Source organism: Myotis brandtii, unplaced genomic scaffold, assembly GCF_000412655.1.
Source record: "Myotis brandtii unplaced genomic scaffold, ASM41265v1 scaffold123, whole genome shotgun sequence".
NCBI classification, from domain to species: domain Eukaryota; kingdom Metazoa; phylum Chordata; class Mammalia; order Chiroptera; family Vespertilionidae; genus Myotis; species Myotis brandtii.
Window position 1 is genome coordinate 12,497,242 of NW_005354291.1, and position 16,822 is coordinate 12,514,063.

The window sequence follows — 16,822 nt, forward strand, 5'->3', positions numbered from 1 at the left end:
GAAATTGTTTGCTGAGCAACGTTTAATCTTTCTGCAAGTTGTTTTTGAGTTTGACATGCATCTTCATCCAATAATGCTTGTAATTGTTGGTCTTCAAACTTTTTCAGTTGACCTGGATGTTCTTTGTCTTTCAGATTGAAATCATCACTTTTAAAGCGTTGAAACCAGCGTTCACAAGTGTCTTGAGATGGAGCATGCTCACCATAAGCTTTCCGACGTATTCAGCAGCACTTTTCTTCAAAATAAAGTAACGAATTAAAACTTCCCGCAAATGCTCCTTTTTAGGCACGACATTAGATATTTTTAATTGTAAAATTATCTATGAGGTTAACACCTTCAGAAAATTTGACATATGAAGTTTTGAAGCTTGTTGTCAATACAACAAAATAGCATACATATCAAATCGCATATATATCAACATATGTGTAACTCCATCTATTGAAAAAAATCCGATTAACTGGTATACCTAGTAAATAGCCTTCTCAATGAGGAATTATTTGTCACTATATCATATATACTCTGTAAAACAGTTTGTTCATTTTTATTAATATAGCAAGTATCAAACAGTGCAACCCCACCTACCTCTCCCTTTCAAAAATATGTCTCTTGTGAATATTGCCAGTGCTGGGGATGGGCAGTGCTCTGTACTTCATTTATACAAGGTTCTGTACAACCTGGCCCCTCGCTATCCCTCTGTCCTCATTATCTTCTACTTTCCCCGTCATTCCTTCTACTCCAGCCATACTGGCCTCTTTTTAAAAAAAAATATATTTTTATCGATTTCAGAGAGGAAGGGAAAGGGAGAGAGATATAGAAACATCAATGATGAGAAAGAATCATTGATTGGTTGCTTCCTGCACGCATCCTATTGGGGACTGAGCCGGCTACCTGGGCATGTGCCCTTGACCAGAATTGAACCCAGGACCCTTTGGTCCACAGGCCAACGCTCTATCCACTGAGCCAAACCAGCTAGGGCCATCTTGCACATCAAACACATTCCTGACTCGAGATCTTGGTTGGAGATGCTATATTGCCCAGACACCATGGTTTTTTTTTTCTTCAAAATTCTACTCGTCAGCTTCTTTCTGAAGCATTTCTTCACCATCCCATTTAAAATAGCAACTATCCCCTTTCCCTGCTTTACTTGCCCTTTATTCCACATTTGTTTTCTTATTGTCTGTCTCTACTGGACAGTAAACTGAACAAGGTCTTGGATTTTTACCTGGTCTTTGTGTGTGTGTGTTTTACAGATACATTCACATAACACCTATAACAGTGCCTGACACAAAGTAAGTACTCACTGGGTCCTTACTAAATATATAAATGAATTTTGCATTCCCAGTATGTGCATATGCAGCAATTAAACATCCTTTAGAATTAAAAAACAGAAAATAAAACAAAAAAAAGGAAAAAGTTAAAATGAGAAAGGATTTAATTGAAAAAAAAGTATTTTTGGTATGGTATGGAGAATGTAGGAAGGAAATAACTCATTTCTCAGTTCTAGCCATAAAAGATATAATTTAAATTCTAGGGGAAAATAAATTTAAATTCTGAACAAGAGCATGATAATTTAGAAAATGTTTTCCATACTCAAAGCAAAGCAAAGTCATTTAAAAACATGCTTATCATGCTATATACATTTTTCTCCTGTAAAAGTTCAATGAGTATTAAGTACATTCATTTAACTAACTGCTATACTGTCTATATATTTAAAAGCCTAAGCAACCAAACGACCGAATGACCGGTCAACCGGTTGCTATGATGCGCACGGACCATCTGGGGGGCAGGTGCTCAACGCAGGAGCTGCACCCTGGTGGTCAGTGTGCTCCCATAGCCAACTTCCCGTGGCCGGCCAACCTCCTGCAATCCCACCCACTGGCCAACCTCCTGCAGTCCCTCCTCCGCAGCTGGCTGGCCCTGATCGGCCCTGATCGCTGGCCAGGCCAAGGGACCCCCCCCGTGCCCGAATTCGTGCACCGGGCCTCTAGTGCATTTATAACTGCCTTTAACATTGGCTTTTAAAGTGTTTTACTTTCAACTCTTTGTTAAATCTTCTCTTGAAAATACATAGATTAAAAAAATGGAGATGACATTAAACATCAAGCCTCATAATCCACACTAATAAAAGAGAAACATGCAAATTGGTGTCACTTCACTACGCCCACCAGCCAATCAGGATGAGTATGCAAATTAACCCAACAAATATGGCGATTAATTTGCATATGCAGGCGCAGAGCGAAGACTAAAGGCTGATGACGATTGAAGACTGAACATGACTGAAGACTGAAGAAGATTGGCTTCTCTGCTGTGGTCGGAGTGGAGAAGCCTCGAGGCTTGGCTTCTCTGCTGCGGCCGGAGCGAAGGCCTGGGTCCCGGGTGCTGGAGGAAAACCGGTGCCGGCAGCCAGGGGAAGGAAGGCCTATTGCACAAATCTCTTCATGCAATGGGCCTCTAGTGTTATTATAAAAATAAAGAAGGAAAAAAGAAAAACAAAAAACAACTCCCTAAAGCTCCCCTCCTTCTCATGGCAAACTTTGTTGATTCTGAATTAGCCAAAATATAAAATCTATTTGGCTCACACAAAATTTAACAGCTATGAGATGTGAAAGACTTGATTCCTTTCAAAAGCGGGGCAAGTATACACAACACACACACACACACACACAGACACACAGTCACTCACACATATTAATATGAAAGAAACTGGAGTGCTTTATAATTATTCACTCATTCCCAGAATATCAGAATACCCTTGGGAGGTAGGTTTGAAGCATATAGCATAGTAACTAAAATTATTACATGACTTCTGACATATTAGCCTGCAACAAAATCCAGATACCTAGCCCTAAAATATCATTTGGGGGAGTCCTAAATGGATAATATTGTTCTGTATTATGTAGACAACAAAGAATTCTGAGCAGGGCCATGAATCTGAGTGCATTTTATAAGGATAATATATTTAATCAGATTGATTCTTTCTCTGTGCTCCATGTTTTGTGCTTATCTGCTATTGAACTCAACCCCATTATACTGTAACTATTTCTTTGCCTTTTAAATTCTTCAACTAGTCTGGGAGGACTTTTGAGGGTAGTCTTTCATTTTCCATTTCTCCAGGGCTTGGCTTAGTCCCTATTACATAGTACTCTCTACAGAACACTGGATGATGAACTGTATGGATTAATTTTTTATAAAGTATAAAAAGGCTTTTATTTTTTAAAGTGGTTAATAGCTTTTGTTAGGGTGCTTCTACTAAAATAAGTTTTTGGTTCTGCTAAAAAAAAAAGAGCTGGATATTAGTCAAAAATAATTTTCAATTTTTACTCCTTGTAAAATTATAGTTGAATTTTTATAGTGGAGAAAGTTGAAAAAAAAAAGTAAATTGCCTGAAATTAGAACAATGTTCTACTTTTTACTTAATGCACATTTACAATGCAAAAACCTCTGAAATTATTTTTAAAAAATGACCAGTCACTCCATTTACTCATTTTTGTAGTTTCCATATTTATCATATACTTTGCTCTCAAACTCATAGACAAGTTAGTAAGAGCAATACCGAGATAGATTTTTTTTACATTTTCATTCACTTTTCATTGAAGGGAGCTTCCTGCAAACACACATTTAAAATTCTGGAAAATACAAATCAACATTACCTAGCAGTCTCTATCATCACCACAAGGTCTGGTCCTTAAACCTAATTTCCATCGTAAGCTGACACTTTCAATAAGTGATAGGTATTCATTTCCAGAAAACACTGCCAGTAAGTTCTATGATATCACAGTCTGCTCACTCTCCAGACCAAAGTGACGAAGCCACAAAATGCAAAAGTATGCACTTAGTTAGTCCAAGGGAAACCTTAAGGCTATTCTGACCACAGTTTAGAAAAGTATAACCTAGTGAAGAGTAAATGAGAACTTAATTTAAAGAGCCCTTTCCCTCTGAATTTCCAGGGTCTTCCTCTGAATTTCTAGGGCCTTCAGTAGAAACAAACCAAAATGTTTGAAAACTAAAGTGTTTCTTGTCATAGATTTAATTTTTAAAAAGTTACTTTGGGACATAGTAATTTACAAAGAAAACAAAAATTACTATTTTTACAACATAAATGGTATTTTATTTTTCCCCTTGACCAGGGGAGGAAACATTAAGGGCTACTTCTCTGGTTCTAAGCAATGTCCATCTGAAGCTGAATTAGTATATAAAAAATTATTTCTAGTTTTAAAAACTCATAGCTTTTCACAGAATCATAGAACTAAAGGCTAAAATGTACAGTAATTTGAAACAATGTAAAATGTTAATGTGCAAGTATATACTAGTAAAGGGAAGAAATGAGTATATGTGATTAATAGGGAGTAAATTTGACCTTTTATTTTAAACATTAAAATATTTTTCATTATCAGAGATGTGGTCAACATTTTGATGTACATATATATTCCTTATGTTGATAAACTAAAGATAACCATAGTATTTAACAACTGAAGAAAGGCTTCAAAATTATGGAATACTCACTTTCTTCAAGACCATATATTAAGTTATTACCAGAAAAAAATTATGGGAAAATATATTTTAAAAACTACATATTTGGAAGTGTACCCTACATTAGTATTTTATATGCCCAATTGTCTTAATGATTAAAAAGTTGTCAATTTCAGTTTGAGATTAAAAAAATAGTAAAATGCATCATATGGTTGATATTCAATAATACTAAATGTATTCTTATTCTCAAACTATAAAAACAAACAATAAAGGAGTGCTGGTCAAAAATAATTTGGCCATTTTATAACCTACTCTCTCCTCTTGCCTGCTGCAGCCATGCAGTTATTGTAATTCTTCCTTTAATTCTTACCTTTGAGTGAATTGACACACTGACAGTTTCATTTTAACTTGGAGGCACAGCAGTAAATTCAAAACTTTCACTATTTTCACCATGATATAAATAATGTTCTGATAAAAAAGTTGAAACCTTCAAAGTCTCGTACTTTAGAAATCCTATATAATAAAGCCCTAATATGCAAATTAATGGGGGAATGACATGCAGAATGACTGGTCGCTATGATGTGCACTGACCTCCAGGGGGCAGACACTCAACACAGGAGCTGCCCCAGATATTGAGCATCCACCCACTGAGAGGGAGGTGACCAGCGGTGGTGACTGGGGGGCGGGGCCAGCCAATGGACGGTGCCAGGCCACCAGCCAAGGCAGGTGCCAGCGGGGGCTCCCCGATCACCCCGCCTGGTGGTCATTCCACAGATCAGCCCTGATTGCTGGCCAGGCTTAGGGACTCTACCCTATATATTGGGAACAGTCTCTTAGATTTAAAAATTAAAACCTGGCAAGGCTACTCTAACACTGAAAAAAACAGGATGATGCAGCAGTGACATGCATGGACTCTGGCTTGCACATTTTATAGTCAGTCCTGATTCTGACACTTTGTGTGTGACAAAGCCAATTACTTAACTTCTCTCTGCTTCAGTTTTTCCACCCATAAGACAGGGAAAATAGTATTACTGCCTCAGAAGGATCATGTTATGTACTACTTTTTATAATCAGGGCAAAAATATGTAGCTGCCCACACAACAGCAAGATGCCTTTCACCTGTATGAAAAGTATGGTTACTGGTGCATGCAGCATCCCGGATTGCGAGAGGGCTGTCTGACTGCCAGTTTAGGCCTGATCCTGGCAGTCGGACATTCCCCAAGGGCGCAGGCCGAGCTGAGGGATGCCCCCGCCCCCCACATGAATTCTGTGCACTGGGCCTCTAATCTATAATAATAAAAGCATAATATGCTAATTAGACCGGATGACCTTCTGGATGTCCTTCCTGACGAAGCCAGGGCTGCAGCCACAGGATTGAGGCAGCTGCAACAGCTGTGAGGGAGGGATCCAGGCAGCCACCTGCAGCTGTGTGGGAGGGATTGAGGCAGCTGCCGCAGCTGTGAAGGCCTACTCTTGTATGAATTTTATGCATCGGGCCTCTAGTATATTATAAAAACCACTATTATCATGGAAATGATTAGTCATTATGCTTAGAACTTGTATTTTGAAAAAAAAAATGCGCCAGAGGAATATGGATATAAGACATTCACTAAGTTTAATTCTAAGAACACTGTGATTTTTCTTTCTAAAATTTAGTGGGAGTTGGATAAATTTAAAATAAAAACGTTCAATAATTAAAATAGTTCTGCATATACTCCAAGATACTATCTATCATTCTCATTGCATTATAAGTCAAACACAGGTAGGTATCTGAAAACTTTCACTGGCACTAAACACTTTCCTCTATTTTCAAATGACATGCCACCAAGATCAAATGACTTGCTCCCAGTCATAGCATACGTAATAGAATCTGGATCTAAATTCAGATGTCTCCATTTGCTTCGCTAAGTGCTATTACCACACCATGTATTGATTTAAATACCAAAAAAATAAGAAAATTTTTGAGTCTCTATTCAAGTTAAAATTGCTTTTTAATACATCTGCTCAATTATGATGCTGAAATCTGAAATCTTTTTTAAAAATATATTTTTATTGATTTCAGAAAGGGAGATAGAGGGAGAGATAGATAGAAACATCAATAATGAGAGAGAATCATCGATCAGCTGCCTCCTGCATGCCCCACACTGGGGATCCTGCCCGAAGCCTGGGCATATGCCCTAACCAGGAATCAAACCATGACCTGGTTCATAGGTCAATGCTCAACCAAGAAATCTTCAATATTATTTTATAACTATGTATGGTGCCAGTTGTGGTACTGGAAATATCAAGGGGAATGCTATGTAAATATGATTTTCTAACCACTAAGCTGTACACCTGAAACTAATACAAAACAAAATTGAAAGGAAAAAATAAAGAGTGGTGGTTAAGGAGATAGGACAACTGAGAATGTGATGTCCTGGAAACCTGTGTATTAAGATGTGATCAAATGTGTCAAACGCTGCTGCTAAGTCCAGTAAGATAAGAACAAAGAACTGAACATTGGAATTTGCAATGTGCAAGTCACTGGTGAGCCGGAAAAAAACAGATTAGAGATGGAACAAATTTATGGAAGATGAGAAGTGATTCAAAACGTATCTCTGAAAACATTATGATAGGCTGCAGTAGATACGGTATCTGACAGTGAAACTCAGAGCGCCTGTGGACACAGATTCAGCACTTTGGGTAGACAGCAAAACAAAACAAACCCCAGGAAAAATAACTGAAGGTTCGTATATAAAAACACATAAGCCAAACAAGATGCTGATTCCACATAAAATGGAGGATGCTGAGCATTCACCCTAGATTTAAAAAAGTAAAAAATCAGTGAAGTGTCTCTAAAAGTAATACTGAAAAAAGCACTTGGGAAGAGTAAAGACTTCCAGAACTATTGTCCCACTTACTAGTATTCTCATTCTGACAAGTAGTCCGACAGCCTGACTCATATATCTTGCCTGTTTACCCTAAATATAAGCTGCCAGTTAATATGTCTTAGCTATATATATGAAGTTCTCAACAGACTTCCTGGTAAGGTGAACAAAACAGTGAGATTACAGAGCTACTTACACAACAAAAGAGGGACACCATATTTGTACCCAGTCCTTCATTAAAAAAAAAAAAAAAAAAAAAAGACAGATGCCAAGGACCACCAGAAAAAAAAAATCCATGGAATGAAAGAAAAAGACAGGATACATAAACAGATGAGAAAACTGAACACAGAGGAAACACCAATTCAGAGAAAAGAATTTTACTTTGAGATTTAGAAAGATACAATGACATCTACAAAAACCATGATACTAGAAAACAGGAACAAACAGGACAAGAAAGAAACCATAAAGATTAAAAGGATGATTGGTTCCCTGGCTGGTGTGGATCAATGGTTAGAGTGTTGGCCCAAACACTTAAGTGTCGAGGGTTTGATTTCCGGTCAAGGGCATATACCTGGGTTGTAGGTTCCATCCCTGGCCCTGGTATAGGAGGCAACCAACTGATGTTTCTCTCTCTCTCTCTCTCTCTCCCTCCCTCCCTCCCTTCCTTCTACTCTCTCTAGGAAATCAATGGAAAAAAAATACACTTGGGTGAGGATTAACAAACAAACAAACAAACAGGATGATTGGTGAAGAGAGATTGAAAATAATGACAAGACTCTGAGAATGACAGTTCAAAAAAGGAAATGAGAAGGAGGAGTCAAAGATGCATCCGGTTGCCACCTGAAAGAAGGGTGATGCCATCATCAGAAACAGACAGAAGAGTAAAATATAGAAGCTCCTTTCAGGAAACTCAGGCTCACTCATGGCAATGATTACATTTCTGCCACATGTATGACAAAAAGCGGTTAGCTTACCTATCTTGCTACACAATTTTGAGGATGAATTATCGTTTCTGTGATAAGATTTCATACTTCAGAGCCATATATACGACAATATCTCTCAAAAATTTTACATTTGACCTTTTAAAATAAGATGCTATATGTAAACAATTCCTATAAAATTCAAAATGTAAAAAAGACAAATTAAGAAGTTGTTAAAACATCAGAATATCTCTAAAATGCAAATTCAATAATCTGGCGTATACTTTGGCTATGTTCACATTAAATTATATAGTTTTTATATTCATTAAATTTTAGTTTATGGTTCTCAGTTACATTTTTTCTTATTTTCACTGAATATGAATATAATTATTTCACTTTTAAAATTGATCTTCTGGGAAAATGCTACATATGCTTGGACAACCAAATTTAGTAGGTTCATAAACCCAACACACACACACACACACACACACACACACACACCCATACACACAGAAATGTGACTGGAAAAGAACAATAGCTTCAAGTAAGATTTCTGTGTTTAACAGATCAGAGAAAATTGTAAGGTTGGAACTATATATACCATATAAATATCATATAAAATAGCTTCTTACAAAATAAATGGCTAGGAAATAGCAAATTTAAGCTCATTCAAATCAGAAAATTCAAATGAGAAAAGTTTGCATTCATATCCTCCCCTCAAAATATATTAGGTGAAATTTCATATCTCACTGGGGACATTAATACTAAATGCATGTCCCTGTGCATAAAGAACCATTCATTAAGTTTCTTAATATTTAATAGAGTTGATAAAAATAATTTTTAAATTAGGGAATAATAAATATGTAGAATATACTTTATTAATAGGACTAGGAACAATTTACTAATTCATATGACATTATTTCAGTAAATAAAAGGGCTTTTATTCCAAGTGAAGGTTTTAATCTTTAGTAAGTGAATTAACTTAGATCACTGGAGAATTCTTAGTACAGTACTGATATTGGTTACTAAAATGGCACCTTATACCTTCAATTTAACAAATATCAATTTTAGAGAATCTAATTATGAATGATACAAAAAAAGTTGAACAAATGAAATCTCAGTCTTTGTGGAAGGGAAATATAAGTCATATGTTAAAGGAAATAAATCCACATGGTCAAGGTCTTTCACTCAGTGTCCAGAAAAATCTAAATATGAAAATAGTCCCACCTGCAGGGTTTTCATGTTGACTGGCATGTATGTGGAAAGCCAAAGTTTCACAAGTGGGTTCTAGTGGATTATTTAAAGTTTGAGATGCTTGTTTGAAAACTTTCCTCTTAAAATTATTTCATCTTAATGTCTTTTTTGGCATACTTCTAAAAATCCTATGTCCATTATTTGCTTCTCTGACATGTTCTTTTTTCTATAATAATCACTTAACACGCCCTGGCCAGCTTGGCTCAGTGGATAGAGCATTGGCCTGGGGACTGAAAGGTCCCAGGTTCGATTCTGGCCGGGGGCGCATGCCTGGGTTTCGGGCTCGATCCACAGTGGGGAGTGGGCAAGAGGCAGCCGATCAATGATTCTCTCTCATCATTGATGTTTCTATCTCTCTCTCCTTCTCCCTTCCTCTCTGAAATCAATAAATATATATTTTTTAAAAATAATCACTTAACACATTTTATTAAGTCATGTCTTAAATAAGATTTCCTCCATTCCTTGGGGCACAATGCAAATTGCATAATTTCAAACTTTAAAAAAAATCAAAAGAATCTCCCATAAAAATCTCATGTTGTTTGGTCTCACAATATCTTATACATTTCAAAATATTTAAAACATTTTTCTGATTGTCACAATTCTATGAAGTAGGAAATTCATCTTAAGTAGAAAATAGAGACATTATGCCTGGAGAAATAAAGTCAACTCCCAAGATAATACTGGGAAGTGGCTGACTAGGGCTCATGCCCAACCCTTTTGGCCTTCTGAACTCAGGTCCACTGTGTTTGCCACAATAATGCACATGTTCTCAATTCATATTCAACAAATTCTTGCTTTTAAAAATTGCATAATAAAAATATTATTCTGTTTAGTACCATAAAGTACATTTAAAGAGATCGGTCTACTGAAAATCAGTTAATTCTGTATTAAGTAGATTATATGTATTGTAATAAATTCATTCCTTTCACCCATCCCAATACCTAAACTTACATCTTGGATTTCTGGAGGTTTGAAATCAGCATTCAATAAACCATTCTTTTTCAATTAACAGTTTAAAGTTCATTACGTAATACTAACAGAACACTCTGCCAATTCTGATGCGATGAGAAAGATCTTTGAAGTTCACTTTACCTTCCTTAAAATGGAAACCCCCTTTTAACATCAACTGTGTTTATTGAGAGTCATTCTGATTCCTAATTTTTGCCAAAATGTTTTCTTTTCTTCTTTTGAAATACAAGAATCATCTTGTTTCCAGCTTACTTGTAATCTACCTTCTACAATTGGTTATAATCACAGAATCTCTGGTGAAATTATGGCCAAGGCAGGGTTCATTTTACATTTCAGTTAATTATTTTTAAAGTTTTGCATTTCCCTGTAAAAAATTAAATCTTAAGAAATACTGAAATGTTGAAACCAATAAAATTTAACTAGAAAAATAGCTCCTAATTTTAAGAGTTAATTTTAATTTTTTATTCCTGGTCAAAGGAATAAGTATATACTTGGCAAAGACATGCAAAGTAAACAGAAAAATACAGCTCTTTAAATAATATTCAAAATGTAAAAGCATGAAAGTCAACTGGACAGATCTTGTAACCAATACTGAAGTCATTAGAATGATGTTATGATGTTGTCTAAATCAAGTATTTGACTGTTTAGGATGTGGTAAAAAGTTAGATTCAATGACTGGCTATCAAGTTTAATACCTGTTTATGTGAGCTAATGGAGAGTGCAAAAAAATATGAAGACAGAAGCTACTGGTTGATTTTAAAAACCATGTCACACTCTGCCTCCCCCATCAAACTCAGGTCCACAACTAAAAAAGATAATATGAAGATTATGATAATAAAGTCATACTAATAAAATGATTCATTTCATTTTGTATCACTCATCTAATGAAAATGAACTGAATTTCACACAATGCTGTGAAAAGATATACGACATTCTTATAAATGAAACATGCTGGAGAGAGACCAAGATGGCGGCATAGGTAAACACCGGAGACTGCTGCCGCAAACAACCACTTCAAAAATACAACTAAAAGACGGAACGGACATCACCCAGAACCACAGGAAGGCTGGCTGAGGAGAGACTCTTCAACTAGAAGGAAAAATAACAGCACACCGAGGCTCAGAGGAGGCGCAGTGTGGAAAAAACTCAGGTGCGGAGGTGCGCGCGCAAAGCGGGCTGGTGGCTGAGAGCGCGGTTGTCGTTTTCGGTTCCTTCAAATACAAACAAGCAAAGATGATACAATTACCCCACTGCTGGCTAATTACCTCCCACCCCTCCCCCCATTGATTAATTGTATTTTTTACTGAATAAGTCACATTTAAAAATTTACTTCTATTATAAGAACTCCTGAGATGATTGAATGGGTTCTGAGATTTTGACCAGCTGTCACAGAACAAAATTCCTCTGCAGAGAACTTGCTGAATTCACTGAGGATATAATATAGCATGTTCACTACATGCTGACACATTATAAGCTATAAATTACAATTTAATGTAAAATGTTAAAATTACAATTTTCTTTCCTTTTTCCCTAGCTTTATCAAAGTACTAGAGGCCCAGTGCACAAGATTCGTGCATTTGAGGGGGAGTCCCTCAGCCCAGCCTGTGCCCTCTCGTAGTCTGGGAGCCCTCAGGGGATGTCCGACTGCCGGCTTAGGCCCGCTCCCACGACCCCCACCCTCCTGGCAGTCAGACATTCTAAGCCAGTAGTCGGACATCATTAGCACTGCTGCAGAGGCGGGAGAGGCTCCCGCCACCACTGTTGCACTCGCCAGCCATGAGCCTGGCTTCTGGCTGAGCTCCTGCATGGAAAGTCTGCCCCCTGGTGATCAGTGCATGTCATAGTGACCAGTTGTTTCACCGTTTGGTCGATTTGCATATTAGCCTTTTATTATATAGGATATTTAGAAAATAAAATTGTATAATTTTCTTTCTTATACAAATTACGATAGATGTAGTTTTGTTTTTAATAGGATTAACAGATGTATTATTTTCTAATTAAGATAGTGACAGCCTAATGAACAGTTCTAAAGTATCTCTTAAAAGTTGTATCCAGATTTTTTCTCTCTATCCCACCCCTCATTCAGATACCAGTTGTATACTAGTATATATTTTTTAAAATCCTCACCCAAGGATATGATTTTTAAATTGTTTTTTAGAGAGAGAGGAAGGGAGAAAGAGAAATATTGATGTGAGAAAGAAACATCGATTGGTTGCCTCCCATATGTGCCCCAATGAGGAATTGAACCCGCAACCTTTTTGGTGCATGGGACAATGCTCCAGTCAACTAAGCAACCTGACCAGGGCAGCAGCTATATTTTTAAAAAACACATTTTATCATCTCTTTCATACTCATACCTTTGGAGAGTCTATTTTTTTAGAGAATAAAATGTGAATTCCTCAGGAGGGCACAATTTGACCCAATCTACCTTTGCAGACTCAGTTTTTCCTAACACATCTATCTCACCATTTCCTCCAGCTAAACTAAGACTCTATGCCAAGCTCTGCCAGGCATGTGTGCTTGGTTACCTGCTTCTTGGCTCTGTGGGCTCTCCTGAAACCCCACTTGCTGATGAGGCCTATGAGGAAGACAAAGGCAAGGCCATGGAAGGTTTTATAAGACAGGGTAAGGACTCTGGAACCCATTCTAATTGTGACAGCCATTTAAGCAGGGTAGTCACATGATCTAATTCAGCTTCCAAAGAAATGTGTTGGCTCCCATGGGGAGAATAAGCTAAGAGACAAGAGTGGAAGCGAGAAAGTGGAGGGAAGAAGAGGAATCAGGAATGGCTCCTAGTTTTCCTAAACAACTGGCTAAATGTGCTCAGATTGGGAAGAGCTGGAGTGTGGCAGGGGAAGTAGAAGTGAAAGGAAGGGTTTTAGGGGCAGGAAATCAAGAGTTCTGTTTGGACATGTAAAGTCTGAGAAACTCTTAGCTGCTCTGTCCCTCTTTATTCAGCGACACTGTGTTTACACTGTGCTTTCAGAACTTATCTCACTCTGAAATAATTTGCTGCAATCTCACTTGTCTCCCCAGCTACTGTAAGCTTCCTGAGGGCAGACTGTAATAGTTAGTCCACATTCTTAGATGAGGGCTTTAAACAAAGTAGTCACTTAATTTTAGAATGAATAAAGGTAATATTCTAGAAACTCTTACAAATACAAACCAAGGAAGAAAATACTTTATTAGCAGTTTACACTATCTAGAACTCACTCTGAATAAGGTCAATAATAGTTACAACAGACCACAGACCATAAACCCACCTTCCTTCTAGCATATAAACACACACACACACACACACACACACACACACACACACACAATCAAGCCCTGCTTTTTAAAATTTATCTTTATTGTTGATAGTACATATATCCCCCTTTTTCCCCACATTGACCCTGTCCTCCCCACTCCCTTCCCCTCCCCAGGCCTTCACCCCACTATTGTCTGTGTCCATGGGTTATTCACATATGCATATAGATTCCTTGGTTGACCTCCCCACCCCCCTACCCCCACCGATGCCCATTCCTCTGAAGATCCTCAGTCAGTTGCATGCTTCTATGTCTCTGGATCTAATTTGTTTGTAAGTTTATTTTGTTCATTGGATTCCACATTTAAGTGAAATCATGTGATACTTGTCTTTCTCTGACTGACTCATTTCACTTAGCATATTACTCTCCAGGTCCCTCTCAACCCCTGCTTGTAAGCCTCTAGCAAGATGGATAGTGGGCTAGCTCTATGTAAATAGCTTTTATTTATACTGTACAAAGCCAAACATCTACAGATATCACCTGAATATTTAGATTGATGTTCAAAAATGAAAATCTTACTAAAAACCTATCTATATTCTTTGTTTTTATAATCCTACTAGAGGCCCGGTGCACGAAATTCATGCATAAGTAGGGTCCCTAGGCCTGGCTGGAGATCAGGACTGATCAGGCTCCCTGCCTCCCCACCTCCTCCTTCCCTCAGTGCCCTGCCACTCACTGGTCACCCACCATGTTCCATGCCGCCTCCTGGTGGTCAGCGCACATTACAGTGAGCGATCGAACTCCCGGTCTCCCAGTCGAACTCCCAAGGAGACACAGTGCATATTAACCATATATATATCTAGATATCTAGATATCTATATGTATCTATATAGATATATAGATATAGATATAGATAGATATATAGATATTTCAGATTCTAATAGATTATTTGTAGAGTTGAGAACACAACTATTTATCCCCTTTTAAAACTGGTTTGATTACTAATTAGAATCACAGAATTTTAAAGAGAGAAACTCACAAAACCCAGAACCCTTATTTACCTGTAGGGATAAGAAAACTGAGGCCTAAAGAAATTGTTCAACATGCTATAATCATTTAGAAATGAAGTCAGTTGTAGAAATTAGTTCATCTGTTTCCTAGTGCAAGATTTCCCCCCTGAGAAGACTGGCTTTTTCATGAATAAAATTGATTAATTTGGCAATTTTGCAACAAATTACTTATTCTGCTTTTATAACTTTTCTATGCAGTGATATATCAATAAATTTTATAGGAAGGATATGCCTTAAAATGAGGTCAGGCATATTAACAACTAAAACAAAATCAAGTGAAGTACTGTCATGTATATAACATGGCTTAATGGTAATGCTTCTGAGGTAGAGGACACATGGAGGGACATGCATGACATAAATACCCCAATGCAAAGCCTATTTGGCCAGAAAAAACTGAAGGCAAGCGGAGCCAATCCTATGTACAATGGTGAAGCTTGTAAGGCTTGTCTTTATCATACCCAGCTTTCCTCTTATCCTTTTTCTTTATTCTTTATCTGTCCCACTGGTAATCCCTCTTCCATTTCAAAGGCCTTCCTATCTATCCTCTCTTCCCTTTCCCTTTACAGAAAAGAATTTTATATCTATCATCTACACCTTGTAGGCTGACAAACTTAAGACACTACTTGAATGAATTTTAATACATTAACTCAACCAAACATTTCCGTTCCGTGCCTTTAATCCTAAAGTGTGGAATGAAAAATTTGTTCCCAGAAGAATTGTAGATTCAGGAGAAAAATGATAGAGATCAAGTGGTAGAAACAGATTCTCTCCCTCCTAGTCATTAAAATGACATGGTCTGAAAAGCAAACCAAGTATCTAGTTAGGGTGCAGAGAAGGAGTCTACAGGGAGAGCACATGGTGTGCCCCCCACTGTACATAAGAAGGACCAGCACTTTGCTCCAAATTCTGGCAGATATCTGGAACATTACAAATTTAAAATTTTAAATTGCTAATTGTTTGGGATAACTTAATCATTATACTGATTTGAAATTAGAACGCAACGTATTTTCAAAGCTAGCTTACATATACTCATCATGTTTACAATTTAAGAATGTTATATTTGTATAGTGCCTTATGCTTACAAAGTGTTTCATATGTGCTATGTAATTTGAACTTCAACAGAATGTAATGTAAATATCATTTCTACTTTCCAAGTGAAGATTCTTAGGTTCACAGGTAATAAGTTATAATAAAAGGCACAGCCAGGAGTGAACATAAGAATTCTTGATCCAAATATTTTCCCACCATAATATGTAACTTATAAAGCATTATTAAAATAACTTGTATATGTAAACTGCAAACACTTTCAAACTAGAAAAGTAATATTGTCCCCAAATTTCTAAGTAAATTATATCAATCTTTTCAAGCCAAAGTTTCTTATTATAATCTTTTTGTTGAAGGTAATTAGGTTTTCTCAGTTGCCTCAATTTTTAAAACAACTCAGTAGTATACAAAATACTGTCATAAACATATAGCTAGTGAATAGAAACAGGCATCTTTCCATCCCCAAAGTCACATTCTCACATAAATGCTTTATCTTTGATGTCCTTTCAAAACCTTATTCAAATTATTTTAAAACATTAGCCTAAAAATTTGCATTGTATAGTTCATCTTAACTCAGTGATTCATGTAGATTTTTACAACTAGCTTCTTTGCATATCTTATTAATTTGCCAACTTTGAAGAAACATGATATCACTGACAGGTTGGAGCCTGTTTCTGCCCAAACACATTTTACCTTGAATTCCTTGAAGTCAATTATAATTTAAAAAGTCAATTATGGTTCTTTTACCTAAGGGAAACAGAATCAGATTTAATAGTATACATGTTTAAAACTCATATGTTTTTCTATTTTTAGTTTGTTATCTGTCCTATGGAATAGAGGTTGAGAGTATTTACTATTAAAGTTACCACATTCAAATTTGCTTTAGAAATAACTTCAGTGATTTTTGAAGAAAAAAAAGATGCTAGAATATAATTCAAGTGTGAAAACAGACCATTACAATGCTATGAGCTATATTTCTA

General features: G+C 36.8%; 1 protein-coding gene across 22 annotated transcripts in view; it reads right to left on the reverse strand.

The window, feature by feature from the left end:
* AHI1 (Abelson helper integration site 1) overlaps positions 1-16,822 on the reverse strand; it is a 218,305-nt gene that overhangs the window by 129,673 nt on the left and 71,810 nt on the right. The window contains exon 21 of one of the 22 annotated variants that reach the window (XM_014533859.1): positions 13,502-13,530. The exons of 20 other annotated variants lie outside the window; for them this stretch is intronic. In XM_014533859.1, the coding sequence (XP_014389345.1) occupies positions 13,517-13,530 (14 nt within the window). In that variant the 3' untranslated portion in view covers positions 13,502-13,516. Of the gene's footprint in view, positions 1-13,501; positions 13,531-16,530; positions 16,590-16,822 lie in introns of those variants that run through there. One more of the 22 variants, XM_014533858.1, reaches the window with a different exon arrangement.